General features: G+C 49.3%; 2 protein-coding genes across 7 annotated transcripts; both read right to left on the reverse strand.

Moving 5' to 3' along the window:
- Positions 1 to 124: 124 nt before the first annotated feature.
- LOC132450390 (heterogeneous nuclear ribonucleoprotein Q-like) lies at positions 125 to 13,343 on the reverse strand. Of its 6 annotated transcripts, none has more exons than XM_060042489.1 (12): positions 13,184 to 13,343; positions 12,188 to 12,359; positions 10,771 to 10,889; positions 9,473 to 9,694; positions 8,855 to 9,031; positions 7,994 to 8,129; positions 7,522 to 7,727; positions 7,182 to 7,331; positions 5,456 to 5,577; positions 4,383 to 4,812; positions 2,196 to 2,285; positions 125 to 1,600 (listed from the first exon to the last, which is right to left on the reverse strand). In XM_060042489.1, exons 1-11 carry the CDS (start codon positions 13,184 to 13,186, stop codon positions 2,241 to 2,243), a joined length of 1,782 nt encoding a protein of 593 aa, XP_059898472.1. In that variant the 5' UTR covers positions 13,187 to 13,343; the 3' UTR covers positions 125 to 1,600; positions 2,196 to 2,240. The 6 variants fall into 6 exon arrangements, with proteins under 6 accessions (XP_059898472.1, XP_059898469.1, XP_059898471.1 ...); XM_060042486.1 differs by having other exon boundaries at positions 2,196 to 2,288; XM_060042488.1 differs by lacking the exon at positions 125 to 1,600 and adding an exon at positions 1,687 to 1,920.
- LOC132450391 (putative uncharacterized protein DDB_G0290521) lies at positions 2,306 to 3,521 on the reverse strand. Its single transcript, XM_060042490.1, has 2 exons — positions 3,393 to 3,521; positions 2,306 to 3,356 (listed from the first exon to the last, which is right to left on the reverse strand). Exons 1-2 carry the CDS (start codon positions 3,519 to 3,521, stop codon positions 2,838 to 2,840), a joined length of 648 nt encoding a protein of 215 aa, XP_059898473.1. The 3' UTR covers positions 2,306 to 2,837.
- Positions 13,344 to 13,642: the final 299 nt, after the last annotated feature.

A 13,642-nucleotide genomic window follows, 5' to 3' on the forward strand; every position in this document is an offset into this window, starting at 1 on the left:
TGTTGAAAATAAAATAATTATTGGTATTCAAATTCAGTGGTGTGTAATTATGAGTAAACAAATCTCATGAAACCAAACGCTTAATATACATAGATAAAACACATAATTAATAACAAGACAAATGTTTTATTTAATAACTTTATTAGAAAAATAAGTTTACTTCGCCTCAATGTATAGTATAAAACAATGTATTTGCAAGAATGCAAACACCCGTTAGCCACATACACACAATAACCTTGTTTGAAATGATGTTGACGTAGACACGGAGTGCGGAGGATGTAACAGACATTGGACGAGTCAAGGACCCAACGTGAGTGACAGGACAACACAGCCAATAGCAGGGCCGCTACTGTTAATGATTACTTTAATAAGAACAAAACACGCAAAACCACCTCTTCCATGTTTTCCATGTGAAACTCCAGATGAACTTGGTTACATGACTGGATTTTTTAAGTCTATTTTTAACAATAAAAATACTGATACAACTACACAATGACAGACAGGCCATAATTAATTCTCAATTGAATCTTTTACGTATTAGAAATTAGTCAGCACAGAAGTGTAAATGTTTTAAAACACAAAAGCCCCACGTTTTGGAGTCCGAACAAAATGTTTTTTTTTTTCCTATTTACCAAACCTTTTCTGTGCAGTTTTCCAATCTCAGACAAGACTTCAATACGAGTTCACACTTTGAAGGGGACATATACCACCAGGCGTGGTCTGATTCGCCGTTACAAGCCGTTTCGAAAATCTGCCCCATATGACATCACTAGTGGGCGTGTCCACCTAGATGTGTGCTGGATAGATCAGTCTACCAGCCTACCCTGTGGACTGAAGCAAACGTTGCTCATCTATCCAGCACAGATCTAGGTGGACACGCCCACTATTGATGTCACAAGGGACATATTTTCGAAACGGCTTGTAAGGCTAATCACACTCACACCTGGTGGTATAATACGTCTCCTTTAAAAACGGAGCGGGTGAAGGTGACCCCTGGAAGCTCAGCACGCCTAGCTCCTCCCTCACGGCCCGCCCTCACTCCTTACACAAACGCACCTCCAGACATCATTTTTTAGCACAAAAGCGTCGACTGGTGTGACGTTATAAAAAAAGTTAAGACTGAGCACCCATCGAGGAAGAACGAGGAAGACTTTGAATCTCCTCTCTACAGGGGGGGGGGGGGGGACCGCCGCCCACCGCCCCGCCCCCCCCCACGGGTTCAAAGACTCGCAACCCGAAAAACAAACTCTAAAAAAAAAAAATTATACAAAAACGAAAAAAAGAAAATTAAAAAAAAAACGCACAAAGTACACAAAAAAGAGACACACAATCTTGATAGTCTTCGCTCTCCAGAGCTCAGCAGCGAGGTCTGTCGACCTGATTGTTCAGGCTCATTGGATGAGGACCATCCCACATCACGTCCGCACAGCAGGAGGACCGTGCAGCTCACCGGCGGCCAGGCAGGTGCTTGTGCATATTCACGAGGGGTTGGGGTTTGGGGGGGGGGGGTGGAGCAAAGGTGGAAGGGGCGGAGCAAGGTGTTGGGAGGGGGCGTGCCTCTAAAAATGAGGTAGTTGACCCATCCTTCAACTTGAAAGTCCTTAAAAAAAAAAAAAAAAAAAAAAGCAAATAAAAAGCAAAATATCTCTGGACACTCTGCCCCGCCCCCCCAGTCACCACGGCAACAAACTCATATCTCTCCCCCCCCCGTTCAGTCATGACGCGATCGCTTGGGTCGGCCGGCCCCTCCGATATTCGTCCGTATAAAAGTGCAAAGACAACACCGGAGAGACGATCACGTGATACAGCCTCCCGACTGGGATTGGTGGAGCCAGGAGGTCGGGGTAGGGGGCGGGGTCTCGGTGGAAGATGGGAGGGAGGAGGTAGGAGATGGGGAGGGGGGGGAGAAAAAGGGAGAGGCTGGAGGGATGAGGGAGAAAGGAGAGATGTGGGAGGGAGAGAGAAGGGGGAGGGAGTAGGGAGGAGACACGGGGGGAGGCAGGAGAGATTAGGGAGACAAGAGAGATGGGAGAGGAGTGGAGAGAAGGGGAGGGAGGAAGGGAGAAGAGACAAGGGGGAAGGAGGGAGGAGAGAAGGAGGTTCACGAGCTTCATCATAAAGTAAACGCAGACGGACGCAGGCAGGTGTTCTCTCTCTCTCTCTCTCTCAGGGGATTATCAGTCATGTGACCTTACCATCCTGTCCAATGGCAGCGTCTGGCCCGCCCCCAGGCGCACTCTTCACTGGAAGGCGGCGTCCGGACCGGAGCAGCGGACCCCTCTGCCCTGCTAGCCAGGTCACAAAAGGAAGCAGTTAGACTCACAGCACATGGCCACATGGCGTCAGTACATCTCTACAGGGCCTCAGAACGCCGTGGCGCTCGGCGGGGACAACACTGAGCTGCCCCGGGGCCTGGATGGAGACACGGCAGAGAGAAGGGCAACACAAGTTAGGCACGATCGACGGGGAGTCGAGCGTTTACCGTCAATCGTTGCCGACTTGGCGTACCGTGGTTCGGAGCGTTTTGGCTGCGACTGTGTTAGACATTAAGGAGGGGGGGATAAAAACAACGGGACATAATCATAGCCAATCATGCGTGCGGATTATGTCAGATCACGTCGCTGCAGGGTCAACATGCGTGTTAGTAGACCTGGGATCTCATTAAGCCAATCAACAAATCGCGTGGATTTCCGTCAGCAGAAGCTCGTTGTTGTATCCATGAGGAGATCACAAGCAATCAGCCACACCGATGGGAGAAGGTTTGATCAGCGGAGCTATTGAGGGGGAATTATGCCGGCATACAGGTTCAGGGGCCGGACACCGACTGGCAGGGGACCTCAGACTGGGAGGGCCAGACTGGGAGGGGACCTCAGACTGGGAGGGGGCATCAGACTGGGAGGGTCCGACTGGGAGGGGACCTCAGACTGGGAGGGGACCTCAGACTGGGAGGGGACCTCAGACTGGGAGGGGACCTCAGACTGGGAGGGGACCTCAGACTGGGAGGGGACCTCAGACTGGGAGGGGACCTCAGACTGGGAGGGGACATCAGACTGGGAGGGGACATCAGACTGGGAGGGGACATCAGACTGGGAGGGGACCTTAGACTGGGAGGGGACATCAGACTGGGAGGGGACATCAGACTGGGAGGGGACCTTAGACTGGGAGGGGACCTTAGACTGGGAGGGGACCTTAGACTGGGAGGGGACCTTAGACTGGGAGGGGACCTTAGACTGGGAGGGGACCTTAGACTGGGAGGGGACCTTAGACTGGGAGGGGACCTTAGACTGGGAGGGGACCTTAGACTGGGAGGGCCAGACTGGGAGGGCCAGACTGGGAGGGCCAGACTGGGAGGGGACCTTAGACTGGGAGGAGACCTTAGACTGGGAGGAGACCTTAGACTGGGAGGGCATTGGCAGGCATGGGAGCGTTGTGAAGCAGGCTAAGCTCCAAACCTTGGATCCGTTTCCTCCACGAGGAGCCGTCAATTTATTCGAATCAATTTGAAGAGTTTGCCAAAACATAAATTTGCAACACAATTTGAAGTGGTTGTATAATTATTATTTTTTTACACTTGTGCGTGTACATTTATTAAAGCAGACAAAAAGCAAAAGGATACAAGCCAAAACGTGAAGCCATAAAAACAGGACCGCTTGGGCCCTGATTTTACCATCATCTCACTTTCCATTAACAAGACACGCATTACTTTGTGACAATACAATACAAATTTCATTTGTTATTAAATACATTTCTTTCTTTAGGAGACATAAGTGTGGTTGCCGTGATCTACTTAAAACATTTAAAAACCAGAGTGGGAAACATACATAAAGTGATCAGCCAATTGGAGAGCACAGTCTAAAAAAAGAACTGGGTCAAAGCCAGCGGTGGAATATGTTGAACCAACCATTAAACGCATAAAAACGAAAACATCGAATAAAACCAGTTGTCCAGAAGCAGGTGACTTCTATTTTGAGTGCAAGTGGAATATTAAAATATGTACAAAAAAGATTGTTGCCAGTCACCAATTTAGAGGAAAGAAAAAAGTTAAAACATTTTGTTTTGTGGGATTTGGGGCCAATCGGATAAGAAAAGATAAAATAAAATAAAAAACAGGAATTTGGGTGGTTCTCGGGGACGCTCGCGGCCTCCTACTTCCACTGCTGCCCGAAACAATCCTGATAAAACTCCTGGTTGTTGGGTTTGTAACCATAGTAACCGGTGGCGTCAGAGATCCTGAGCGGTTGCTGGGGGATGGGCTGCGACCCCCAGTTCTGATTACTGGTCTGGTGCCGCTTGGACTCAGGCTGGTTGTACCCGTCAGCTTTGCGCTTGCCGCCTACCCCGTCTCCTCCTCCTCCACGCCCGCCCCGCGCGCCCCCACGTACCCCTCCACGGCCACGCGCCGTCACTCCTCCACGGGCGCCCCGAGTGCCTCTGCCTGGCCCGGGTCCGCCGCCGCCGCCGCCGCCACCGCCACCGCCGCCGCGCTGGGAGAACCCGGCACGGCCCCTGGGTGCGCTGACGCCCCCGCGGCCCCTGTGCATGGGGCCCCCCCGGGAGCCGCGGCCCCCGCCGCCGCCGCGCCCCCGGCCCCCGCCGGGCGACTGGTAGTCGTCGTAGCCGTAGTAGGGGTCGTCGTAGCCGCCGCCGCCGTAGCGGCAGCTGTTGTAGTCGTAGCCGTAGTAGTCGTAGTGGTCGTCGTAGCCGTAGTACTCGGGGTACGAGTATCCGCCGCCGCCGCCGCGGGAGCCGCCGCGACCACGCCCTCGGGAGGGAGGCGGCATGGCGGGGCCGTAGTAGTAATAGTCGTCGTACCTGGAGGAGGAGACGGTTAGCTCTGGGAATGAAGAGACGCTGCGTTTGTGACCCACCGTAGCGTTCCTGAGATAGAATAAGGCCTAAAAAATATATATTTGTTTGGTTCCGGTTTCCGACCGACCCCGTCGATTTATGTGCGACCCAAATTATTTTTATGATTAAAAAAATATATAAAAAAATGCTAACTATAATTACGTTCTTGTACAGCACCTCTTCATTCTGTACAAGGATGAGCGCATTCTCTCGTATTTAAATGAAAACAACCTATCATTCGCTGCCGCTGGAAAAAATAAATAAATAAATTCCCTACCTACCCGTGACCTCAACGGACAACCAACAGGAACCAAATTTTTTTTTATTTTTTTTAGGCCTAATGACTTTTGAAGAAGTCCTTCCATTCCCATTTATTATGGTAAAACTATATTCCTAATCCCAGTGCAAAGGATAAACGGTCGCCCCCCCTCCGGGAGAGAGGGCATTTCAGAGATTCTGAGTTGTAACCTGTGGGCCTCCCTATTCCGTGGTCCCGGTGAAACAAACGTCTGCTTGGTGACAGACTGCGAATCAACGTTGAACAACAGGACGCCCGTCTGAAGGCTGGGAGTGAAACACACACACACACACACTGAAGGGGTCTTACATTGGCGTCTTGGCCTGCTGTCTCTGGGCCTTGCGGTCCTTCCTCTTCTGGTCGGGGGGCTTAGCGAACACTATCTCGATGTGCTCTCCCTCCAGGTCCCTCCCGTTCATCTCCTCCAGAGCCTGTGGGGCGAGGCACACCACACACCGTTGGGACAAAGCGGCACAGCGAGGGCTTCACAGTGGGCGGGCCAGTGGTGGCAGTGAGTCTACTCTGTACAGAGCCCCCCTCATCCCTCGGCGAGTGGACCCTGCCTGGAGGAGCCCTGCTACAAACGCATGAGGGACGCGGGGCCAGTGGAGGACAGAGCTCGGGCCTTTTCTGCAGGCGCATGAAGAAGTGGAACCACCAGTGAGGCGAGGACGGGGTCTTTAAAGATCTCTGGTCTTCATTTCTTATTAATGACTCTTATAGAGCAACCTGACACGAATCACAGCACAAAAAACTATGGAGATTTTCGGCAAACTCTTCCTCTCATCTGGGCGCTTTCAGCATTCTCTGTCAACACTCGGCTTCGTCCTTCTCCGCCCCCTCCCCCCCCCCCCCCCCTCCTGCCAACCCCACTCCGTTGTGATTGGTGACCTTCCGGAAGAGCATGTTGCAGCATAACCATACATGGAAAATCCAGATTGTTCTACGTAGATAAATCCCGGAAATTTGAACAAGTGAATGGCGACCGGCGTCCCTAGTGTTTATCGCCCTGCACTGCCACCCCCAGACGGTCACTAGGGGTGTAAATCTCTGGTTTCAACACGATACGATATTGTATCGATTCATTGGACAACGATACGATATTTGCCGATATCAAAAGTCTGCCGCGATACGATTTCGATTCAGGGGCATGCGATCGATATGAGACGATATCATATGCCCATTTAACACAACCTCTTACAATCACATCAACTCACATCAACTTAATTATAATTTCATCATTTTATTTCTTTGCTCTTCCGGATATTTAAAACAAAAAAAATCAATTTTTAATACAAATAATAAAGTGCCACATAATTGCATTTAAGTGCCAAAGGTTTTTTATGGCTTCAATTAAAGAGCCTGTAATGATCTTTCATTTTGAACGTAGACCATTCCCAACCTATCTGTGTGGATAGTTTTCTTCTAAAAACAAAACATCCCTCGGAATCATCTTGGCTGTTAAGATAAGCCGTCCGTGTTGCCAGATTGGGCAAATTTTTCAGCCCGATTTGGCTACTTTTAATCACGTTAGGCTGGAAAAACGGGACATATGCCCAATCTGGCAACACAAACCGAAACTAGACATCCTCGCGCTCACACACATGTGCCTCGTTTAACCGGTGAATGGATACGAGCGGCTTGGCGCTTTGCGCAGAAATAGTTTCACAAACACCCGCAAAAGGAGATATATAATAATAAAAGGGTGTAATACTGCGATATGCATCGATGTTTGGCCGTTGCAGTTGGATCGTTCGCCAATCAATCGATGTATCGATCTACATCGATGTATCGTTACACCCCTAACGGTCACTAGGGAACACGTCTTAATGCACGTATGGCATTATTTGACACTTTAGTATGGTTAAACATGACTATAAATCATAATAACAACGTTTATAGGTCATAAAAGTCGAAAAAGCATAATAGGTCCCCTTTAAAGCATCGCAAGGCTTTGAAGGAAAGAGTGGGCACAGATGAGTGGATAGTAAACGATTAGTAAGACGCTGCGTGTTGTGTGTGAGGCCGACCCCACCTTGACGGCACCGTCCCGATCCTCAAAGTGGATGAAGGCGTAGTCCTTCAGCTTCTTCACGCGCTCCAGGATCCCGTACTCTCTGAAGGTCTGCTCCAGCAGCTCCTCCGTCACCCCGTTGGACAGGTTCCGTACGAAGAGGACCTTCACCTGGGGAGACAACAGGCCGGGTTAGGACGAAAGGCCAGCGCCACCACCTGGTCACCAACCAGTGAGATGAACCACCAGGAAGTCACACACACACACACACACACACACACGTTAGTGCCATTAGCTAGTGAGCCCTCCAGTGAGTTGAGACCGCTCTTCCCAGGGGTGTGTCAGGGGGGGGGGGGGTTACCTTGGCCATGACCTCGGGGTCGGGGTCCTCGATGGGGTCGGCCCACTCCACCGTCACCACGTTGCCCCACACCTTCACTTTGCCGCTCATGAGGCGGCGGCGGGCCTGCGCGGCCGTCTTGTGGTCCTCGTACTCCAGGAAGCAGAAGCCGCGGTTCTTCTTCTTGTCGTCCGGCTGGTGGTACAGGATGATGTCGCTGAGGCCCTCTGGTGGCGGGAGGGGGGAACGCGCGTTAGGGTCACTTCTTAAGGGGGGGGGGGGGGGTTTACCGACAGGTGAGAGGGTGATGGAACGGCCTCTCAAATTCATTACAGAAAAAAAAAAAATAGACATTTGACACAAAATACCAAACCTGCATGTAAAAAACATGAGTCTTCTTTTTGAAGAATAACACTTTTGTTACGTATTAAACAATGGTTTGTGTACAGGTCTCCAGTCTACTCCCTGGTTCAGGTAGGAAGAGGTGACCTGCCTGTGACTTTGGAGAACTCCTCCACAATCTGCTCCTTTGTTTTGCTCTTTGGAATGGAGCCCACAAACAGCCGGTTGTTGGCCACGGAGATGCACACACCGATGTGTTTGCCCGGGCGGATCTCGTGGTTGTTGCACTGGGGGGGGGGGGGGGGGGGGAAAGAGGAGAGTGAGGACAGTCCAGTATACAGTCCTGTACAGTATACAGTCCAGTATACAGTCCTGTACAGTATAGTCCAGTATACAGTCCAGTGTACAGTATAGTCCAGTATACAGTCCAGTATACAGTCCTGTACAGTATACAGTCCAGTATACAGTCCAGTGTACAGTATAGTCCAGTATACAGTCCAGTGTACAGTCCTGTACAGTATACAGTCCAGTGTACAGTCCTGTACAGTATACAGTCCAGTATACAGTCCTGTACAGTATACAGTCCAGTATACAGTCCAGTGTACAGTATAGTCCAGTATACAGTCCAGTATACAGTCCTGTACAGTATAGTCCAGTGTACAGTCCTGTCCAGTATACAGTCCTGTCTAGTACAGTCCAGTCCTGTATACGGTCCTGTACAGTATACAGTCCAGTGTCCAGTCCAGTGTACAGTCCTGTCCAGTATACAGTCCAGTGTACAGTCCAGTCCTGTATACAGTCCTGTCCAGTATACAGTCCAGTGTACAGTCCTGTCCAGTATACAGTCCAGTGTACAGTCCTGTCCAGTATACAGTCCAGTGTACAGTCCTGTACAGTCCTGTATACGGTCCTGTACAGTATACAGTCCAGTGTACGGTCCTGTCCAGTATACAGTCCAGTGTACAGTCCGGTAGTACCCCGGGGGTACAGCAGCCTGGTGGCTGAGCCTCACCAGCTGGACGGCTTCCTGCGCAGCGTCCTTAGTGCAGAAGGTGACGAAGGCGTAGCCGCGGTTCATCCCGCTCAGAGGGTCCATCATCAGCCTCAGGTCCCAGATGGGCCCCGCCTTCTCAAACAGCGGCACCAGCTCGTCCTCAAACAGGTCCCGCGGGATCTTACCCACAAAGATCTGGACCAAAGAGATACGATTTAACGCGAGATCAGACTCCGTCCCCGTCTAGTCTGTTGTACTCCGTCAGCGCTTTAGGGGATTTTCAGCGTTTAGCTCCAACTTGTGCGCTGATGGTTGAGAGCCGAACTCGGGAGGACGCTTGTCCTCCATCCAGCATCCGCTGGATGACTTATTGTCATCACCGTGGGTCAGCGGGCTGTCATAAACCTTTGGCCCGATCAGCCCTTTGAGACTGTGATGGTGATTAAGGGCTACACAAATCAAAAAGAATTTAATGAACCAACAGACTCTGCACCCTCACCACCAGGATACTCTGGTGATGAGGGTGTGGGTTTGAACCCGGCCCCAAACTGCTAATCAACGCACAGTCATCTAAAACATCCACAGACCAGGGCAACCCCCCCCCCCCCCCTGCCATGTGGCCCGGGGACCCCGTACCTCGGTCCCGATGGGCGGCTGCCCGGCGTCGTGGACCGACTCCGGCGGCGGGCCCCCGTACTTGCGCTGGCCCGTGGTGACGTCCAGGGTGTAGCCGGTGCGCTCCAGCAGCGTCTTGAGGCGGGTCTCGTCCGGCCCCTTGGTGGCGTCGGCCACCTTGGTGCCCTGCTTCTCGCGCTGCCGGTACGTCTTCATCACCCCGCACAGGAAGGCACTCTTGTTCTGGACGGGAGGAGGACACCGGCACTTAATGTACGCACTTAGTGTACGACGTACTACATTTTGATTATTTAAAAGGGCAGTGCACGTCAATCTACATTCATGTTGAGAGAGCTTTTTCTAATATTTAACTCGAACTATTTAACTTCTTTATATTTATTTCTTATATATTTTTTACCCAGAAGGAAAAAAAGAAAAAAAAAAAAGCAGATCTCGACCTGGTTATATTTTTTGGACCCCAGCAACCGATGACACACGACACAAAAAAAAAAAAAAAAAAAAAAAAACTAACACTTTCAGGTACAGACCGCTTTGAGCTTGGTTTTTATCCCTTCGGGATGGAAGCCATATGAGAAAGAAAGCGGTATATAAATACCGAGGATTGATTGATTGATTGATTGATGTTAATGTGCACAGGATGGCTAAAGTGTAAAAACATATTAAAGAATACACACAGCAACCGAAAACAGTATTACATGATGTCAACAGACTCCACTAAAACAAATAACCATACAACCATTCAAACAAACCACCATGGGTTATAGTACTTATTTGTGTAGCATCTTGTCCTAGCTATCTTTGTGGTACACGGGGAATAGGTTACCTAGCGATTGTTAGCGTTTGGCACTTGGTTCTTTGACCATCCTTACTGTACCCACAGCGGTATATTGTTGTTTCTCTTTCTCTGACAAATGTACTTCCCTTTGGATAGTCCCTTTGGATAAAAGCATCTGCTACATGCCCTAAATGTAAGTGTAAAAGAACGCCGTTGATGGGAGGATTGAGGTGCTCACAGGTCAGGAGGCGGGGCTGCAGATCAACGATATACACACACAGATGTTGAAAGGGCCCCTGCTTTACCGCCAGGTGTGTGCCCTTCCTGATGCATGATGAGCTAGATCAAACGCCTTCAACAGGGACTGTACCAGCAGGTAGGCTGATCGTTCAACACACACACCTGAAAGACTCATGTGTACCGTCCTGATAGGTTACAGGCTAATCCTCGTCGCACCCGGATGGTAAAGTAGGGACCATTTGGACTGAGTGGAAGAGGTACAGACTAGAGTGATGGAGCCTACCTGGACGTGTGACAGGTCGCTCTCCTTGAACTGCACCAGGACCTGCAGAGCCCCGTCCTCGTTGAACTCCTTCAGGGCCTCGATGGCCCGCTCATCCAGGTCGCTGTGGGCAACCAGGCCTGGGGGGGCGACACACCAGAACAAACCGGTTACACCACCACCAAACCAAAGAGGAAACGCTTGCTGGCGTAGAAGTAAGTCGTCAGATTTGTTTGTTGTTCTGCATGACAGGTGTCACTCAAAAGATGTCGGTCTGAAAGATGGAGGTACAAAGTGGGAATGGTTTCACACACTTCTGGAACTGCTTAGGCCTAAAAAAAAAAAAAAGTTTGGTTCCTGTTGGTTGTCAGTTGAGGTCATGGGTAGGTAGGGAATTTATTTTATTTTTTTATTTTATTTTTTCCAGCGGCAGCGAATGATAGGTAGGTTGTTTTTTCATTTAAAAACGAGAAAATTCGCTCATCCTTGTACAGAATGAAGAGGTGCTGTACCAAAACGTAATTATAGTTTGCATCAAAAAAAAAAAATTTGTTTAGGCCTTAGTAGCTCTATTCAATTCAAATTTTAGGACATCACTTACTCGACTCGGTAACTTATTTATATTTATCCATCAATAACAAAAAGTCAGAAAAATTACAAATTATATAATATGCAATTGTTAATTGTTGTAGCCCATTGACTATTGTTATGTTGTCCTCTTATACATTATTGGTGGAAACCTGAGGCTGAAAATAGAGGCAGACAGTGCTGTTTCAGCCAATTGGAAAGCGAAGTCTACTTGGTGATCCGCATGGACATCAATGAGAAAATGAAGACCATTCTAACCAGCGGTCCAGTGACAGCATGTTGAAACACATTCAAGTGTTCATATTCACCCTGGTGGATTCAACACCAATATAAAAGGTGATTGCAGTGGGGAGTATTTACGACCAGACGAACAGTAATAGGTTTGTAACACATGACAGAATGCATGTCCGACCATCTGCCCCACATTAGAAGTCACACAATGTTTCTCACTGGCACTAATCCAACTGTCCCATGTCCCGTCAGACACACGTCTCTCTTGTTTCTGTGCATCAGGTGATGAGCAGCGCGTACATCTCTACTGTGAGCCCCCTCTGTCACCCCTACTGACACAACACACACCAGCTGTCTGGGCTGTCGAGCGGAAGTCACTCAAACTACAAACACATCCTTCAAAATGACTCTTAACCAAGAAAAATTCACATAATTTACGGGTGCAGGCGTGTATAGTGAAAGGAACAGCAGAACAACTAGAACAGCTGAATACTACAAGACAAGCATGCGTCAAACCACAGTGGGTGAAGATGTGCCAATGCCAACTTGAGGCTGGTGATAGAACAAGAGGAGATGATGGAGGGGCAGGAACGAGTGGTAGCGTAACAACACATGGTACCTGCGATGTAAACTTCGTCTAGCTTCTCGGCGACTTTCTGCGGTAATCCCGCATCAAGCAGAGTCTGAAAGTGCTCCGACCGGGTGACCTCGACGGCCGCGGTGTCCATCGGCTCCGTGGACTCCTCCGTGCCGTTCCCGTTCACATGATCGACAGCCATGTCGGTAGACATCTGTGCAGGGGAGAGAAGTTAACAATACCGATGAGATGGGTTGTTGTGAATAATCAGCAGGAGGGTATTGATCCATCAGCAGGGTATCGATCACGTTTCAGCAGCCCACTGGCACCGGGGGACAGACTACCCAGTGTTTCAACACGCTGGATCAGCGTGTCAAAACCAGTACCGGGTGGGACGGAGATCATTCAAACGACACATCGTAGTACACTTCAAACATTAACCCAACACACAAATTCATCCACGATCACCAGGGCGAAACGTGCCTAAATGAAAACACGTTGAGCGGAGGATGGTCCGACCTGTAGTAAGTAGTCGACACATACACAATGCATGGACAGAGCCCATCAGTCACACCACCAACACACAGGGACATAGAGCCATGGACATCTGCAGGACATGAAATACTTATAATAATATTAATAATGTGATATTGATGAAGGTATTGGGTCTGGCTAACGTTAGCCCGGCGACGCCACGCCTCTCGGCCTGTCGTCCACCAGGCTAGCCTTATTCTCATTATATATCTCATTATTCAGCCTGATATCAGGCGGGGTTTTAAATGCACAGGTTAAACGTCTGGGAGAAAAACCCAGTTGAAGTAAATCATTGTCAAATGTATGCCAGGAAAGATTCAGTCAGAATAATAGCGATGTACAAAATGCCGGCTAGCCGTGAGGATGCGGCTACGTGCTAACGGGAGCAGCTACATGCTAACGGTAGCCGTCACCACATCACCTCAACGTGCATCCGGCAGTGAAAGGGTGAACGTTCACGTGGACATTCTGACGTGAATAAATGGACTTCGAAGGGTTACGTACCATGCAGGTCTTCGACAGAGTACACAATACAGACTTGGTGTATTCGATATGTTAAGAGAAAGAAAAATATTCCCGACAGCAGGTTTGGATAGAGTCCTCACTCCCGGTTAAACAAAATGGCGACCGCGTAACGTCGCGATTTCTGTGTGACGTAAACGGGGTCTCCTCTGCCGCCACGCACGGGCTGCTCAATTTCCCTAACGTATTGTAATATTTTTTTTACATACAAAGAAACGATTTAAAATATTAGTATTATTCAGATCGAATTTGGTTGCAATTGTCAATTTGTAATGGTCAGTGTCAACGTCCACACGTATTATTCAAAAAATTTACTTGGGTCATTATATACAGTATTTCATCCAAATCTGATAAAAACGAGATGCTCCCATGACAGGACCAGTGACCAGTTATATTGCAGAGAGATGGACACAATGCTCGTAATACCTCACGATATGAATT

Source organism: Gadus macrocephalus, chromosome 21, assembly GCF_031168955.1.
Source record: "Gadus macrocephalus chromosome 21, ASM3116895v1".
Taxonomy (NCBI): Eukaryota; Metazoa; Chordata; class Actinopteri; order Gadiformes; family Gadidae; genus Gadus; species Gadus macrocephalus.